Source organism: Lissotriton vulgaris, chromosome 4_1 (assembly GCF_964263255.1).
Source record: "Lissotriton vulgaris chromosome 4_1, aLisVul1.2, whole genome shotgun sequence".
Lineage (NCBI taxonomy): Eukaryota > Metazoa > Chordata > Amphibia > Caudata > Salamandridae > Lissotriton > Lissotriton vulgaris.
The window spans coordinates 1,805,549,170-1,805,565,865 of NC_141691.1; the positions used below are offsets into that span (position 1 = coordinate 1,805,549,170).

General features: G+C 46.6%; 1 protein-coding gene across 1 annotated transcript in view; it reads left to right on the plus strand.

The window, feature by feature from the left end:
• The window catches only part of LOC147724582 (fibrocystin-L-like), a 2,246,326-nt gene that overhangs the window by 1,781,860 nt on the left and 447,770 nt on the right, over nucleotides 1-16,696 (plus strand). Inside the window, exon 65 of the mRNA XM_086918063.1 lies at nucleotides 16,013-16,186. Coding sequence (XP_086774189.1) covers nucleotides 16,013-16,186 — 174 coding nt within the window. The remainder of the gene's footprint in view (nucleotides 1-16,012; nucleotides 16,187-16,696) is intronic.

A 16,696-nucleotide genomic window follows, 5' to 3' on the forward strand; every position in this document is an offset into this window, starting at 1 on the left:
GCCAATTGGCAAGAATGTAAACCTTATGGACATCCTGCTTAGGACTTGGTCCAAACCCTTCACAGGGGCTCCTGTGAAAAGGACAGTTGCCTGCTGCCATCACCCCACCCTGGGGAACCCAGTTTCCACACACAACACCATACACTGGGGAGCTTAGGGCCAAGCCTCCACTTCCTTTGTAAATCCTGAAGTATTCCCTACCTCCCCACCAGATGGGCAATCCAAGAGGCTGGACACCTTAGGTAAGATGTTTTCTTCCTACAGCTTGGCACGCCTTCTGTGAACACAGCGTAGCTTTTGGGTTATTACTCCCATGTACTGTGGGAATGGGTTGTGCAGGTGTTGCCTATGGTTCCGAAGGAGGCTCAGGCCATACTCTCCCAAGCAATGGCAGAAATGAGGGATGCAGCCACCTTCATGATCCGATATGGACTGTGCATGACCTACTTTCTAGGCAGAGCAGTTTCTTCATTGGTGAGTGGCAGTGGCAGTGCCCCAGCACTGCTGACGGGTCGCAAAACTACTCAAGGGCTATTGTAGATGTTGGGAAGACTTAGTGCTGCTGCCGCATTATACCTGGAACTGATGTTTTTATTTTAAATTTGGGCTACTTTACTGTCAGCATACCCCTTCTCAGGGGCTGTTAGTCCCTACCTGGTAATCGCCTGCAGCTCAGTTCCTTCGCCTCCCTGCCCTGGTCCGACGCGGTGTTCCACTGTTGCACGGAGGGCATGGAGGCAGAGCCAGGCACTTCTGGTGAACGCTGACCGGTTAGCGGTCCAGCGCTCACATAGGGAGGGGATTTAAGCGCCGGACGTTGCGACCGCGCTCTGTGGTGAGTGGCAGTGGCAGTGCCCCTGCACTGCTGACGGGTCGCAAAACTACTCAAGGGCTATTGTAGATGCTGGGAAGACTTAGTGCTGCTGCCGCATTTTACTTGGAACTGCTGTTTGAATTTTTAAATTGGGCTACTTTACTGTCAGCATACCCCTTCTCAGGGGCTCTTAGTCCCTACCTGGTAATCGCCTGCAGCTCAGTTCCTTCGTCTCCCCGCCCCGGTCTGACACGGTGTTCCACCGTTGCGCGGAGGGCATGGAGGCAGAGCCAGGCACTTCCGGTGAACGCTGACCACTTAGCGGTCTAGCGTTCACGTAGGGATGTGGATATAACCTTTAGATAAAGTGGCGGCGCAGCGGGCGCATGCAGCGGGCACACCGGCACGCCAAAGGCAAGCCCGTCTGTGCCCGTTCGCGGCCGCACGGGGCCAGGGGCCAAAAACCCTGGCTGTGTCCGACCATCTATACGGTATGGTGCCCAGGAACTTCTCGACCTTTGTGGGCCAATACCGGAGGTATGTTGGCATAGTACGGTGGGGGGGGGAATACGGCTGGAGATGCAGGCACTGCCTATGGGATGCGTCTCCAGCGGAAGTTGGTCACAACTAACTGAACTGTTGCTTGCTAAACTGCTGCTCCTTAAGGAAGCACAGTTTAGAGGTTTATGATCTTTTGACAGACTGCCAGCCAGATGTACTTTTCCTCACCGAGACCTGGCTAGACACAGGCTCTGAGGCAGAGATCGTGGAGGCGCGTCCGAGCTAGTATGCTATTACTAGGATGGATAGGACAACTGGCACAGGTGGGGGAATAGCGCTCATTCTCAAACGTACCCTCCAATGCACACTAGAGTCAATTGACATTACTGATAGTGAAACGGGGGCTTTCGCGATCCGAGTGAACGCTGACCTCACAGTGATGAGCCTGCGGGTCTATAGACCCCCTGGTTTGTCTACACGGTTTTTACCTAGTATGATCGAAAGCCTCACCCAGAGAACACTATGCCACAACAGATTTCTAGTCCTGGGAGACCCCAACCTATATTTTGAGGAGCCCAGGAGTGGTGCGGTTGACGCGTTATGTCAAGAATTACTGATGCTTCAATTAAGGATCGTCTCGGACCTCCCTACCCACCAGGGGCGTCATACTCTTGACCTCATTTTGGCCAACCGGCAGGACATTGAAGCAAGGGTCCCTCTCCCTGTCCCGTGGTCTGACCACTTCTTGATCCACTTTGACATACATATACCTGAGCCAACTGCCCAGAAGAAACTATCGTCGACAGTAAGAACCCGAAACTGGATGGGGTTCTCCCAGGCACAATTCAACGGTGCCCTCATTGAGGGAGGCTCCCTGGGAGGTATGGACATCGAAAGCGCCTGCACCAACCTAAATAGGCGCATAACGCAAGCTCTGGATAGCACAGCTCCTTGGGTAAGGAGAAAGATGCAGGGCAGGCCTCAAAAATCTGCTCCCTGGTTCAATGATAAACTTCGCCTTGCCAAAAAAAGAATGTAAACGGCTGGAGAGAAGTTGGAGAAAGGCTTTCTCGGAACAGGAGGGGAAAGAGTACCATGCTAGGCTGCACACATATCATGGGCTCATTAGGAAAGTGAAGGCTTGCTGTTATCAAGAGAAAATTGGGGCAGCAGAGAACACGGCCAAAGAACTGTTCAACATTTATAAGGAAATCTCCTCTCTGGATAATCGCACTCCCTCTGTCTTGGGCTCAGTGGAGGCTTGCAATCGGATAGCTTACTTTTTCTCTAATAAGATAGACAAAATCTACTCCTCCTTCCATGATGAAGCTAGGGAAGGCAGAGGCATCGGGCTGTGTGAGAGAGGTGCGTGGGAGGGGGAAGGTATGAGCAACCTCCTGGCCCCACCTCCTGAGACACTCATTCAAATATGTTCAAATGTGAAGCCAGGCTCTCCTAGGGATCCTGCGGCCCCTAAAGTTCTCAAGGAGAGTATCTCCGCCCTGGAACCATATATTAGACACCTTTTGGAGATCTCTTTTGGGACTGGCGTGGTACCCAACTGCTCGAAAGAGGCAGTGGTCCTGCCTCTACCCAAAAAACCTCATATCAGCCCTAAATGACTCGATAGTCTGCGTCCTATTTCTCTTCTTCCATACTTTGCCAAAGTGGCAGAGAAGGTAGTGAATAACCAACTGACGACACATGTGAAATTCCATCTTCTTCATTCTTCTCAATCGGGCTTTCGGGCTGGTCATTCCACCGAGACGGCATTGCTATATGCCCTCGAAACAATCAGGCAGAGGGTGGATGCTGGGCAGACAGTGGCCCTGATCCTGTTAGACCTTAGCGCCGCCTTTGACAGTGTGGCACACCACACCTTGCTACAGTGTCAAGAGGCGGGTGGTGTCTCGGGTCTTGCCTTGAAGTGGCTGGGTTCCTTCCTGGCAGAGCGTAGCTTCCAGGTTAGAGTTGGCTCCCACTACTTTAAGAGCATTAGGCTGCGTCAAGGGGTACTGCAATGCTCAGCCTTGAGTCCAACCCTCTTTAATCTCTATGTGGCCCCCCTTGCTAACATCGCCGAGCGGTTCGGGATAAGGGTGGTGTCATACGCCGACGACACACAACTGGTGGTGGCCCTTACGCAGTATCTGGACTCGGCAGCCCTCAACTTCACGGCATGTCTGCAGGAATTGGCATCCTGGAGGTCTGACAATTGCTTGAAGCTGAACGGTAACAAGACCGAGGTGCTGATTGTGGGCCGCACCCCATCAGTTTGGTCGCCGGCATGGTGGCCTCAGACTTTGGGTCCCACCCCCATACCGACTAATCAGGTGAAGAACCTGGGCATGTGGCTTGATCCTAAGCTCTCTTTTGAGTGTCAGTCCAGATGGGTGGCAGGTACTTGCTTTGGGGTCTTAAAAGGCCTCTGTAAGACCTTGGACCTGCTGCCGGTGCCGGCCAGGAAGACTATGGTGCACGCCCTGGTAACTTCCCGCCCGGATTACGGCAATTTGCTGTATCTAGGTGCGACGGCGGCGTGTTTAAATAGGCTCCAATGTGTGCAGAATGCCGCGGCGAGGTTGGTTCTCATGCTACCTAGAAGGGCGTCTTCGATGAAGGCTCTGGTGTCGCTTCACTGGCTCCCTATTAGAGAGAGGGTGATGTTTCGAGGCACTCTGTGTGTGCCATCGCATCTCCCAAGGTAAGAACCCTGCATACCTGGCAGACTTGGTCTCTCACTATCTGCCCACTAGGCAGTTGAGATCCTGTGGATTGGGTCTGATGACTGTACCTAAGATTTCGAAGTCCAGGATGGGTGGCAGATTGTTTCGTCACCTGGCCCCTCAAAACTGGAATAAACTGCCATTGAGTCTTAGGCTGGAGGCAGCGGAAACCAAGTTCAGGAAGGACCTGAAAACTCACCTTTTCCGTGTGGAGTTAGGTCACTACTAATCTCTGCATTCGCTGTCTAGCACTGTGCGGTCACCTTTCACCATAGCGCGGGGACACACCAGTTGGTGTAACCAGGCGCTCTACAAATCTCTTTATTATTATTATTATTGGACTTCCGGCACCAACCCTGGCTGAGGGCGATGGGCCTTCAGTTGATGTCAAAGCTTTGCTTATGGACTTGCCCTTTGATGGCTCCCATCTCTTTGGAGACAAGATAGACTCAGTGCTGGAGTGCTTTAAGGACAGCAGGGCTACAGCCAGGTCCTAGGATCTTTCCATGGCCCCTACCAATGCCAGTTCACCTTCCACTCCTTTAGTGGCTATGGAAGGAGCTGTTACCCATATTCTTACCCACCCAACCTCCGTGTCTCACAAGGACCGAGGAAACAGCACTCACATACTTTGAGGGTCTGGCAGCCTGACGTCGGGACAATTCACCCCCTACCCCACCCCGGTAACCACAGTCTCCAAACCGTTTAGGTCTGCCATCACCCCATCATGGGAAACTAGTGGGGGACAGGAAATGCCTTCTACTGCACTACTGGAGGTCAATGACATCAGACCTCTGGGTTCTACAGATTGTCCAACAGGGCTGCTACATCCCCTTCATGACTACCCCTCCACCCATGTCACCCTCTTGTTACAGGCTGACAGAGTACTATCCCTCCCTACTCCACCAGGAAGTGGAAGGTCTTGTGGCCAAGAGAGCCATAGAGCGGGTGCTGATGCCAGGAGTAGGTCGCAATTGTTATTCCAGCTACATTCTGGTGTTCTGATGTGCACTCCTTTTGCGCCACTGCACAACTGTTCTCTGAGGCATCATCACAGCCTTTCTATTGGCAAAAACATCTGCCCTGAGTATCATTGAGCTTCAGGCTTTCTCATCCAAGCCTCCATACCTAAACATATACCCAGACAAGCTGGTTCTTTGCAAAAGCGCTTTTTCCTTTTTCATGTAGGCAAGTCCATCACCCTGCCTACCTTTTTGTGTTCCACCACATCTCTCTAAGGAAGAGTAGTGGCTCCACTGATGGCACCCAAAAAAATAGTTGTTGTTCTACTTTGAACGCACAAAAGAGTTCTGGGTGGACTGCCAACTCTTCATGGGGTATGTAGTAGAAAAGAAGGGGAGGCGGACCAGAAATGGACTATTTCCTGATGAATCAATCAGCATATTAATAGCGCAGCACTGTCATGCCTAGTGGTATTTGGTGTTGTTCGTGCAACATCTCTGTCGAAAAGCCAGGTCTTGGGTTTCTTCCTTAAATCCTCCAGGGAGGGTGCTGTTCGAAGATGGAGGGGTAGGTTGTTTCAGGCTTTGGTGATAATGTAGGAGAAAGATCAGGCTCTACTGCCGCTGACAAGGATGCAGGTGGTGTGCGCACAGGCTATTGAGGATGAGCTCAGGTGTCTTGCCGGCAGGTTGAAGTTCAGTCATTGGTTGATATAGGCCAGTCCTTGATCGTGCAGAGCTATGTGGGCATGTGTGAGGATCTTGAACTAGCATCTTTTCTGCATGGGGAGCCTCTGGAGGTTTCTGAGGGGGGCAAGATGTAGGTTCTTTGGGGGGGGGTCAAGGATCAGTCTACCTGCAGCATTCTGTATGGCCTGGAGTTTTTTCAGGAGCTGGGTGGAGATTTCAGCGTAAATAGCGCTGCCATAGTTGTGAGGTGGCTGGTGACGAGGGCGCGTGTGACTGTTTTTCTGGTGTTGACGGGAATCCATCTGAAGATTCTGAAGAGCATGCAAAGGGTGTGCAAGCATAGGAGGGTATTGCGTTGACTTATCACTTCATAGTAAGTTCACTTTTGAGGATGATGCCTAGGTTCTATGCATCGTCTGTAGGTTTGGGTGTTTGTTTAAGTTCTGCTGGCTACCACCAGTGATCCCATACAGTTGTAGTCTTACCAAAGATCAGTACTTCTGTCTTGTCAGAGTTGTGTTTAAGGCAGTTGTCTATCATCCATTTGGCTACATTTGTCATCGTGTCGCAGAAGTTGATTCTGGTGCTGGAGGGGTCTTTGTTGAGTGAGAGGATGAGGTGAGTCTCGCCTGCGGAGGGAAATATGATGGGTCTGTGGGATCAGATGATATGTGCGAGGGGGGACCACGTAGGTGTGGAATAAGGTGGCACTGGGGGATGACTCTTAGGGTATGCTGCATAAGATGTCCTTGGGTTTGGAGGTAAAGAAAGGCACCCTGATGCTCTGTGTGTGTACCACGAGGAAAGAGGTGATTCACTTGAAGGTGTTTAGTTAAATGCCGATGTTGTAGAGTCTGTTGATCAGGGTGTGGTGGGAAACGGTGTAGAAGGCAGCAAAGAGTTTAAAGGGGATCAGGGCCATAGTCTTTCTGTGGTCAAAGAAGGTCTGTAGAGGCAATCAAGGTAGTCTCATTGCAGTGGTTGGCAAGGAATTCTGATTAGGAGGCATCAAGTAGGTGGTTTTGTTTCAGGTATTCGGTAAGCTGTTTGTTGATGGCCTTCTCGAGTTCTTTGGCTGGGTAGGGGAGTAGGGAGTTTGGTCGATAATATTTGAGTTCGCTGGGGATCGCAGAGAATTTCTTTAGGAGGGGTCTTACCTCTGCATGTTTCCATCTGTCTGGGATAACTGCTGTGGTGTTGGAGGTGCTGATGATGCTGGTGAGTTTTGTGCTGATACCTTCAGTTCCGAGGTTGAAAAGACAGTGGAGGCGGGGGTCGGTGGGTGCCCCAGAGTGAATGGTGTGTATCACTTACAACGCAACTTTTACGTTATAATGCTGTTACAACGCAGCTATTACAACGCAGGATCCATTACATCGGATGCCATTACAACGCATGGCATTACATAGCAGATGGTATTACAACGCATACCATTACATCGTAAGTATTGGTAAGTATATAATTTTTTTATTTTTTTTAATATTATATAATTGATTTAATTATTATTAATTATAAATAAAAATAAATAAAAATATTTATTTATGTTTTTAAATATTATAAATTAAATATATTAATTTAAGTAATTTTTTAAATAAGTATGAGTATAGGAGTATATGTTGTGGGGTACTGAGGTATATGTTTTGGGGTGTTTGGGTATTTTTAGGTTTTAGGGCAGGGTTTGTGTTTTGGGGTACAGGGGTGTTTTTAGGTTTTAGGGCAGGGTTTGGGTTTTGGGGTACAGGGGTGTTTTTAGGTTTTAGGGCAGGGTTTTGGGTTTTGGGGTACAGGGGTGTTTTTAGGTTTTAGGGCAGGGTTTTGCGTTTTGGGGTACAGGGGTGTTTTTAGGTTTTAGGGCAGGGTTTGGGTTTTGGGGTACAGGGGTGTTTTTAGGTTTTAGGGCAGGGTTTGGGTTTTGGGGTACAGGGGTGTTTTTAGGTTTTAGGCAGGGTTTGGGTTTTGGGGTACAGGGGTGTTTTTAGGTTTTAGGGCAGGGTTTGGGTTTTGGGGTACAGGGGTGTTTTTAGGTTTTAGGCAGGGTTTGGGTTTTGGGGTACAGGGGTGTTTTTAGGTTTTAGGGCAGGGTTTGGGTTTTGGGGTACAGGGGTGTTTTTAGGTTTTAGGGCAGGGTTTGGGTTTTGGGGTACAGGGTGTTTTAGGGTTCAGGGGTAGGTTTGTGTTTTGGGTTAATTAAATTATATTTACTATTTTTAAATTAATTAAAATATATTTAATACATTAAATTAATTTTATTACATTGATTACATTTTTAAATAAAATTAATTAAATTAAATAAATTATTCCAATTAATTTAATTTAATTTCAATTATAAAAATATGTACATTAAGTTAATTTTATTATTTTAATTCAATCTAATTATTTCTATTTTTTATTAAAATTACATTTATTAAATAGATATTATTTTATTAAATTAAATGAATGGCTATTTTAAAATGTATTTTAATTAAATTAATTAAATTAAATTAATTAAATTAACTTAATAACATTTTTTTTAAAAATGTATACTTACCTATACTTACGATGTAATGCCATGCGTTGTAATACCATCTGCTATGTAATGCCATGCGTTGTAATGGCATCCGATGTAATGGATCCTGCGTTGTAAAAATTCAGTTTTAACGGAATGCGATGTAAAAATCCGCGTTGTACTGACACCAATCCATGTGAATGGATGATATGATGGCTTTGGTTGTCTGAGTGGTGAGCGGAAGACCAAGTGGTGGTCATTTAGCTGGTGTGTGCTGGTTTGAGAGTGGTGGGTTGGTGGTCCACTTTGCGGCAATCTTGCTGTGAAAGTAGAGTGTGATGACTTGTGTTCCCTGTGACTGTTGGATTGGAGAATTCCTAGACTATTTTGAAGAGTTCTTTCCTGTGGTTGGCCGCTGTATTGATGCAGGCTGTGATGGCTGTGCTCTTGGATTTCTTGATGCGCTGGTTGTAGTTGCTGAAGGTTGGTTTCTGAGCGGCTCTGTTGAAGCCGTTCTTTCTGGTGTGCCACTGTTTCTTGAGTTGGTAATAGTAGTGCTTGATGGTGTACCAGCTGGCTTGCTTTGAGGTTTTGTTGGTTTTTGCAGGTTTCTTTGGGGCGTCTCTGTCAGTGTATTTGATGATCCATGCGGAGAAGTTCTCAATGGCTTTTGGTGATCCACATGAAAAATTCTGGATGGGCTGGTCAAGGTTTGATGAAGCTCGGGGTTGGGAAGCGCTGAGGGCATGTGTCAACTGTGCATTCATTAACTTGCGCCAACTGTGGTGGGAGTAGCTGTGAAATCTGAGGATGGTGTGCTCAGCATCAGAGAGTGTGAAGCGAATGATGGTGAAGAGAACGATGTTGAGATCTGTGACGTAGCTGAATTTAATTCTGTTGCTGGAGGTGACATTGGAGTTGAGTATGTGTCCGACTGTGCATGAGTTTGGTAACTACTTTTTTGAGGCTGATGTTGTTTATGTTCTCCAGAAGGATGGAAGATTTGACCTTGTTGGGATCACCAACTTGGGAATTGAGGTCACTGAGTAAGATGTAGTGTTAGGAGTTGATGGCTAGGGGAGCAAAGAGGTTGGGGATGGCGCCACAGAAAGCTGGGGTTCCAGGGGTGTGTATAAAAGGGTGCCTCCTTTCTTGGTCTTGGCATTGGTCTGTTGTTGGAAATTGAGGTTTTCCATGAGGAGTGTTGAGTCAATATTGGTGGTGATGAATTGGATGCTTTCCTTGAAATGAAGGCAATCCCCCAGCAAGGTTTGTTGGTAAGGTTTCAGTGTGTGATCTTGTAGCCATCAGGTGTTGAGGTAGCAATTTCAGGGTTTGAGAAGGGGTCAAGCCATGTTTCAGTGATGACAGCAGCTTCGGGGGTGAGGGTGGTGTTAGTTTCCCAGATTTCTGGGACGTGCTTGAGAGGGAACAAGTAATGAGTAGGATGCATTGGAGGGCTTCCAGGTTGTTTGTTCTCTTCTGGGTCGAAGTGGCAAGGGTTCCAGGGCAAGCTGGCAGACCTGTGATGCAAAGGAAGCAGTAATGACAGCAGGTGAAAGGCCCTTTGGTTGATCGTCGGGAGGAAATGCAGCAGACTTTGTTTCAGTGTCCGGGGTGCAGGACTACGTGCTCCTTGGTGGTGTAGCAGTGGGAGGCGAGAGGGCCAGGGGACCTGGTATTGAGTATGGTCCAGGCACAGACAGATGCTGATAGGCTTGCCTTTGGTGTACTGGTGGCACGCCTGCTGTGCGGCCTCACTGCAGCCTTAATTATGTAGGTCGTGGGGGTGCTGAATGGTAGGAGGAGGGAAACATTAACTGCGGCAGGTGAAAGGTTCTTTGGTTGATTGCAGGAAGGAAGTACAGCAGAAGATGTTTTGGTGTCCAGGATCCAGGTCCAAGAGCTTATTGGTGGTGTAGCAGTGGGCGGCGAGAGGACCAGACAGGCGCAGACAGTCTTGCCTTTAGTGCGCTGGCGGCACACCTAATGCATGGCTGCGCTGTAGCCTCCAATAAGTAGGAGATGGGGAGAGGGTGGGACACTGGGAGGTGGGAGGAGGAAAATGACAGGGGGAGGGAACAGTGAGAAGAGGGAAGAAACAAGCAGAAAAGGCAAAGTAGAGGACAGAAAACAGAGCAGAAAAAGGAACAATAGAGGACAGAAAAACAAGCAGAAGACACTGGCTCAATAATGTTTGTTATTCATATTTTTTGTGTACAACTGTATTGTTTTATATTTGACATGTAAATTTCAATGCATGTTGATTGATTGGAAATATAAGGTTTTTCCCTTGGTCTGGCTTAAAATGTAAAAGAGATATTTCTTAAAAGATGAAAGAGATAAATAAAGATATCGAACATGACAAACCTGACCCCTCAGGGATCGTGGAAACAGTACAGTACTTTTCGCTCAGTCACTCAAGCTCACTTTGCCTAGGAGAGTTACACAGAATAAACAATGTGACATTTTCAATAAGCATTCATTGAGGCAGCGTCATTCTTGTGTAAAGTATGTGGGCTATAACAACCATAAGACAGTAACAGATAAAAACAATGGTAAGCACCAAAAGAGTAAATGGATGGTAGATTTCTACCATAGTGCTAAAATAATGGATATACGCAGGTACATAGATGCATGACAGTAAAAATACGTACTCCTACAATGCTAACCCCTAACTAGATATATCTAAATGTACCTAGCATGTATGTAGGTGTATAGCCAAGAATCCCCCTAGGAAAGTACTAATTCCATTACCTGGTGTGAGAGGATGAAGGACTCCGTCTTGGTCCCAAACGGACACCCCGCAAGGGATGTCAGACCACTGCGTACTTGGGTATCTGCATGCAGGAACCTCAGCATCTTCCTCCAGTGTGTCAACATGGAACTCTTTCTCCTCCTCCTGGTTCTTATATACCCAAAAGGTACCCTCAAGCGTTCTACCTTGCTGTGTCATGTCGGCTGAGGAAGATGAAAGGGATGACCATTATACATAGTTATTATGCAGAAGATGCAGAAGATGGTAGCCCTGCTGTGATTCTGAGAATGCTCATTCATAGTAAAAGAGGTTAGTTTTTGGAGAAACTCATAAAGCATTTTTCAGCACCTAACTAGACAAAAGCTCAGCACAAACCTGTTAGGTAGCACAATGACCCGGGGAAATGTAGATGAAAGGTTAGGTCGCTACCCAAGCATATATTGGGGGACATTACAAATCATAACAATGGAACTAGTGACCCTAAATGGAGCTGCACCCATCACCTCAGAGAGTGCCGCTAGTCCTCCCTAATGTCCTTTGAAGATGAAAAAAACACTGTATGTATGAGTGGAAATTGGAATATCCAATAGAATGTATTTGTCAATTTGTCAGGTTAAAGAGCTGTAACAGGAGCGCCGCTTCTCTGGGATTTCCAGCACCTATTAACAAGACCTAGACATTTTAGTCAAATTGTTTACCTCCAAACTCTCATTTTCCGTGGCCAACAAATTTGATAGCGCCATGAAGTAAGTTTGTTTAGGGTGCAAACTAAACAAAAAACAAACTCTTATTTGAATTAACTGAAATATGCCTCACATACATTTGTGTGGCTGGCCATATACAGTGGTCACAGCAAAAACGACATTTTATGCACACTGATGACAAAACCATCAAGTTATACTATATGTCAGAAATACTGCTTGCCCAAGAGTGCAAGGAGATGTAAAAAAAAACGCAGTGTGACTATAAGTGGCTTCATAAATCTGATAAATTGGATTGAGAGCCCTGTGTCTTGCACACCCATATTTATCAGCCCTTCTCTTCCTAAACTGCTCAGTGTGAATTCAAATTCCATCCTCCCTCTTTCTTTACATTCTCATTGGGATATTGCTGTGTGCATTCCTCAGTGGAAAGTTGGTATTAGGTGTTAGGATCGAAGCTGCCTCGCAGGAATGTTTAATTTGCAAGCGCAAAATAAAAAATAAGCAACTGAAAATGTCAAAGGAAAGTGTAGTAATAGGTCATTAACTCACACTGCCATTGGTGCAAATAAAGTGGAGTAATGAGCATCAATCACTGAGTACACTGGAGATCAAGTGGCTTGTTAATGAGTGTCCTGCGTCACTTTTGCACCATTTAAAGTGGTTCATACGTGACAAAGGGCTCTCAATCCGATTTATAATTAAAGCCACCCTGACTTGCTTTGAGAGGCTTCATAAATCATGAGTAAGGCTATGCAGCGCAAACCGCTGTGTCACCTTACTCTGCACCTTGAAGGCAGTCCCTGGGTGTTGGAGTGGGTTTTCCTATGCAACACCCATGGATTTTGACACTGCCCTAAATTTATTAAATTATGTAAACCTGTAAAAGCCCCAAATTCGTACGCCTCCTAAGGAGAAATATGTTTATTTCTTCTACTTTTTTCCTCTCTCTATGTGTGCTGCATTTTGCAGCACAAGTAGGAAGAGAAAAACACCTTGTAGGATTCTTTTTGTTCCGGAAGGAGCCCCTTTCTGCACACAAACAATCCTCTCTGCCTTGAAAGCACCCTTGCACCATGGTACGAGGGTGCATACATTGGCACTAGGCAGCCAAAACCTGGCCAGATAAGGTTGAAAGTACAGCAAAGCACACAGGAAGATTAAGTGATTTGTCCAGAATCACAGGATGTTGAGCGTCCCTACCAAGACTTGAACCTAGTTCACCAGCTCTGAAGTCAACTGCTTAAGCCTCTAGGCCACATTCTCCCCCGAACAAAAAGTAATGTGTCCGTATGTAATGCAACTGGTGCTCATGTAAAGTGCTCGGATACATGTGAATCTAGTTTGCGCTATAAAGAACTAAAAAGAATTACTGTATTGCATAAATATGATGCATTTCTGCTCTTTCACTTTGACTAGGGCAACACAGCAAGGTGCCTTGCCGTGCTGCTCTAAGGCAAAATCCCATAGATGAGGGCCCAAGTCTTTTTGGCGAACTGCCCGATGTTTTCTATTGGTTCTTTGCACTTTGGCTCGCAAGGAGATGCAATATATTAGTTTGTTTCTTTTACTACTGCCATAGGTAAAATTAGAAAGATGAGTCTCACATTATTGGAATGACTCAATTACTCAATTAATAAAACAACAGTTGATAGATAATCCAAACGTTGAACATTCTCAAATGTTTAAGATGGAGAGTGTTGGACTTGGCCCTTTTTGCCCAGTCATCCCTGAACTTTCTGCCTTCCACCTGTATTTTGTCTGACCTGTTTTTGATGATTTTATGACTCTGGGCACTTCACCACTGCTGATCAGTGCTAAAGTGCATATGCTCTCCCTATTATAAATTGATGTATGGATTAGTGATTGCATGATTGGCTGGTTTGGTTTCCCTGTCAGACCCTAGTACCGTGCACCAGGAGTGCCTAGGGCTGGTAATCCAAATGCTGCTGGTGGGCTTGCAGCACTGGTTGTTCCACCCACAGAAGCAGCCTGTAAAAGTGTGTCTCAGGTCTGCCATTGCAGAGCCTGTGTGCAGTCTGGTACTGCCATGTTGACTGGGCAAGTACACCCACTCGCCAGTCCATAAACCTTCCATTTTCTTCATATCAGACACCCTTATGGTAGGCCTAAGGGAAGGGTGCATTGTAAATATAAGGTAGGACAAGCCCTGATGTGTGTGGCATGTCCTGATAGTGAATTACAGACATTTTCATTTTTCACTATTGCAAGGCTACCTGTTCTTCATAGGCCAGAATGAGCAGGTAGATTACTACATTTTATAATCCTAACTAACTTAGGGAACATGGTAGAAATTCGAGTTTACTATGCCTGAACTCAGAATGATAAAATACATCTTTTAGTGAAGTTGGTTTTAACATTCTGTGTTTGAAACACCACTTTTAGAAAGTAGGTATTTTCTTGTCCAACTATCCAAGCTTGCCTCTGCTAGGTTGTGTGTTCCTTATCTGGAGTTTGAGTGACAGGGCTGTGGGATTCCAGGAGACAGGGTGAGTCTGCTCAGTGGTGTTTAGAGAGATCTGCATATAGATGGGAGGGAGGAGTTGCACCTGGGACAAGAATAGGAATGTGCCTGCCCCCCATATTACTGGCTCCACCCTCTGTGGTGCGTCTGATGTCTCTGCCCTGCACTGTGAAAGGAGAGAAGGAATCATGTCAACTGAGTGCTCCAGGGCTGTGCCTTTCCTTCACTATGCTTGCTCCAACTCCTGTGGGGCGTCTGATGTTTCTGCCCTGCACAGTGAAAGGGAAGAAGGAGTCATATAAACAAAGTGCTCCAGAACTGACCAGAACTGGTTTGGATTAGGCAAAGGCCCCTCTGCCTTCAGAGGACAAAGGATTTTTGGGTATACATATTGGAACCCTGATCCCATGAAATTAGATCACTTTTGGACAAACAAGAAGAAACCTTTACTGAGGAGAGGAACCTGAAGAAACTGAGGAGAGACTATCTCTAAGCTAAAGTACTGCTTGGGGGATTGGCCTGCAGTGGTTGCCTGACTGCCAAAAGAACTTTGTGTACGTTCATCAACTTGTAAGGATCTCCAAGGGCTTGGAACAGAGCTTGCCTCCTGCTGAATTCTCAGGGGCAACAGACTTCAACCCCCAGCTCCCCAGAGCTCCGTGGGAATTGCCTGCTGCTCTTTTGGGCCTTCTGAGAGACTGCACGTCGCAAGGAGCTGGAAGCGCGACTCAAGAGGAAGAAGCATGTTGCCGTCGCAGCCGCTGCATCTCTGAACAAGGGTGTCGCCGCAGTAGCTGATGCATTGCACCGCAACAAGAGAAGCGTCTCGCACCGAAGAAGAAGCGTGTCGCCGTCACAGCCGCTACCGTTGCATTTTTGAGCAAGGATGTCTCCGCTGTAGCTGACGCATTGCACCGCATTGAGAGAAGCGTCTCGCACCGAAGAAGCGTGTCGCGGTCGCGGCGGCTACCGTCTCATTTTTTAACACGGATATCGCAGCTGTAGCTGACGCATTGCACAGCATCAAGAAAAGTGCCTCGCATCCACAGAGAAATGTGCCGCCATCGGAGACGCTGTCGGAGCAACTCTGAACAAGGGTGTCACTGCTGCAGTTGCTGCATCGAGCGGAAGCATCTCGCATCAAGGGAGAAGGGTGTCGCCGCCAAAGCCGCCATCGTCGCATCTCTGTACAAGGGTGTCGCTGTGGCTGCTGACGCATCAAGTCGAGACTTCTCGCAACATCTGAGAAGCGTGCCTCATCTGGAAGATCTTCACATCTTTATTTCTTTGCACCACAACTTTGCCGCATTTCCATCACTGCAACACTTTTGTTGTGGAAGCATCAAGCATCGTAAGGTACATTGACTTAAAGTGTTGCATTTTCAGAACTGAACGGAACTAAGCTAAAACTACCATTTTAAGTACAGTATTGTGGATGTTTGTCGTTTGTGGTCTTGTGTTAAGTCTATATAAATTAAAATTATTTTTGATATAAAACCTGTGCGTTGTCCATCTGTAGTGTTGTCACTGGATTATTGTAAGTGGTCACAAATGCTTTACACACTGCCTCTTAGCTAAGCCTGTCTGCTCGTGCCAAGCTACCAAGGGGGTGAGCAGGGGTGATTTTAGGAGTGTACCCCCTTTCCCTGACAAGAGGCAAGTGTCCCTATTTGTCACAAGTACCTATATGTGCCAACTAGAGACCCCCAAATATAACAGAGATCAAAAACATAATACTTTAATTCTTTCCTCTCAATTCTTTCAAGTGGTGTATAGGCTTCTCCAGATAAAGCTATATGATTATGTTATGGTCTAGTAATTACGCAATGTGCCTGATCTTTCGTAAAAGGGAAAAAGTATCAATATTTTCAACGAAATCTCTTTTTTCAGCTGAAACTCACCAGGTGGCAGGTACAGGTGTCAGCTACACTCTGGCTGCAGATGTGGGCCTGCTCAGCAGAAACATCAAAATAATCGGTGAAGATTATGCCGGGTGGTACAAGGAGTCTTTCGGCGCTCGAGTGCTCGTCAGCAGGTTTACAGCTGGCGGCCGTGTGTACCGAGGTAATGAAACAAACAAAGATGTATTCCTATATCCGACTGTTTGTGGATGCAGTCCACTGTTTTCCCTTCTTGTGAAGCTGATTATGGACGTTGCTGTTTAGCGAAGGAAGGACTACAATTTCTGAAGCCGAATACAGGGCCAAATTATCAAGAACGGCGTTAAAATTATGGCCGCCTTAGCGGAAGGAAACTGCTGCTAAAGTGGCAATAATTGGCATGCTAATATGCCCTTGTGAATTTCCATAGAAGCCCAGGTTCACACCAGAACCTGGGCTTCTATGGGAATATACAACGGCATATTATCATGGCCATTATCGCCGCTTTAGCAGCAGTTTTCTGCCGCTAAAGCGGCGATAATTTTAAAGCTGTTCTTAATAATATGCCCCAAAGTGGTTTTCTACTAAAAAGAATGTGAATAGATGAACATGTCGCGTATGAACTGTAGCTACGCCCATGCCGATGACCAAATGCACCCAAAAATAGACAGGAAATAACAAAATCATACATTCC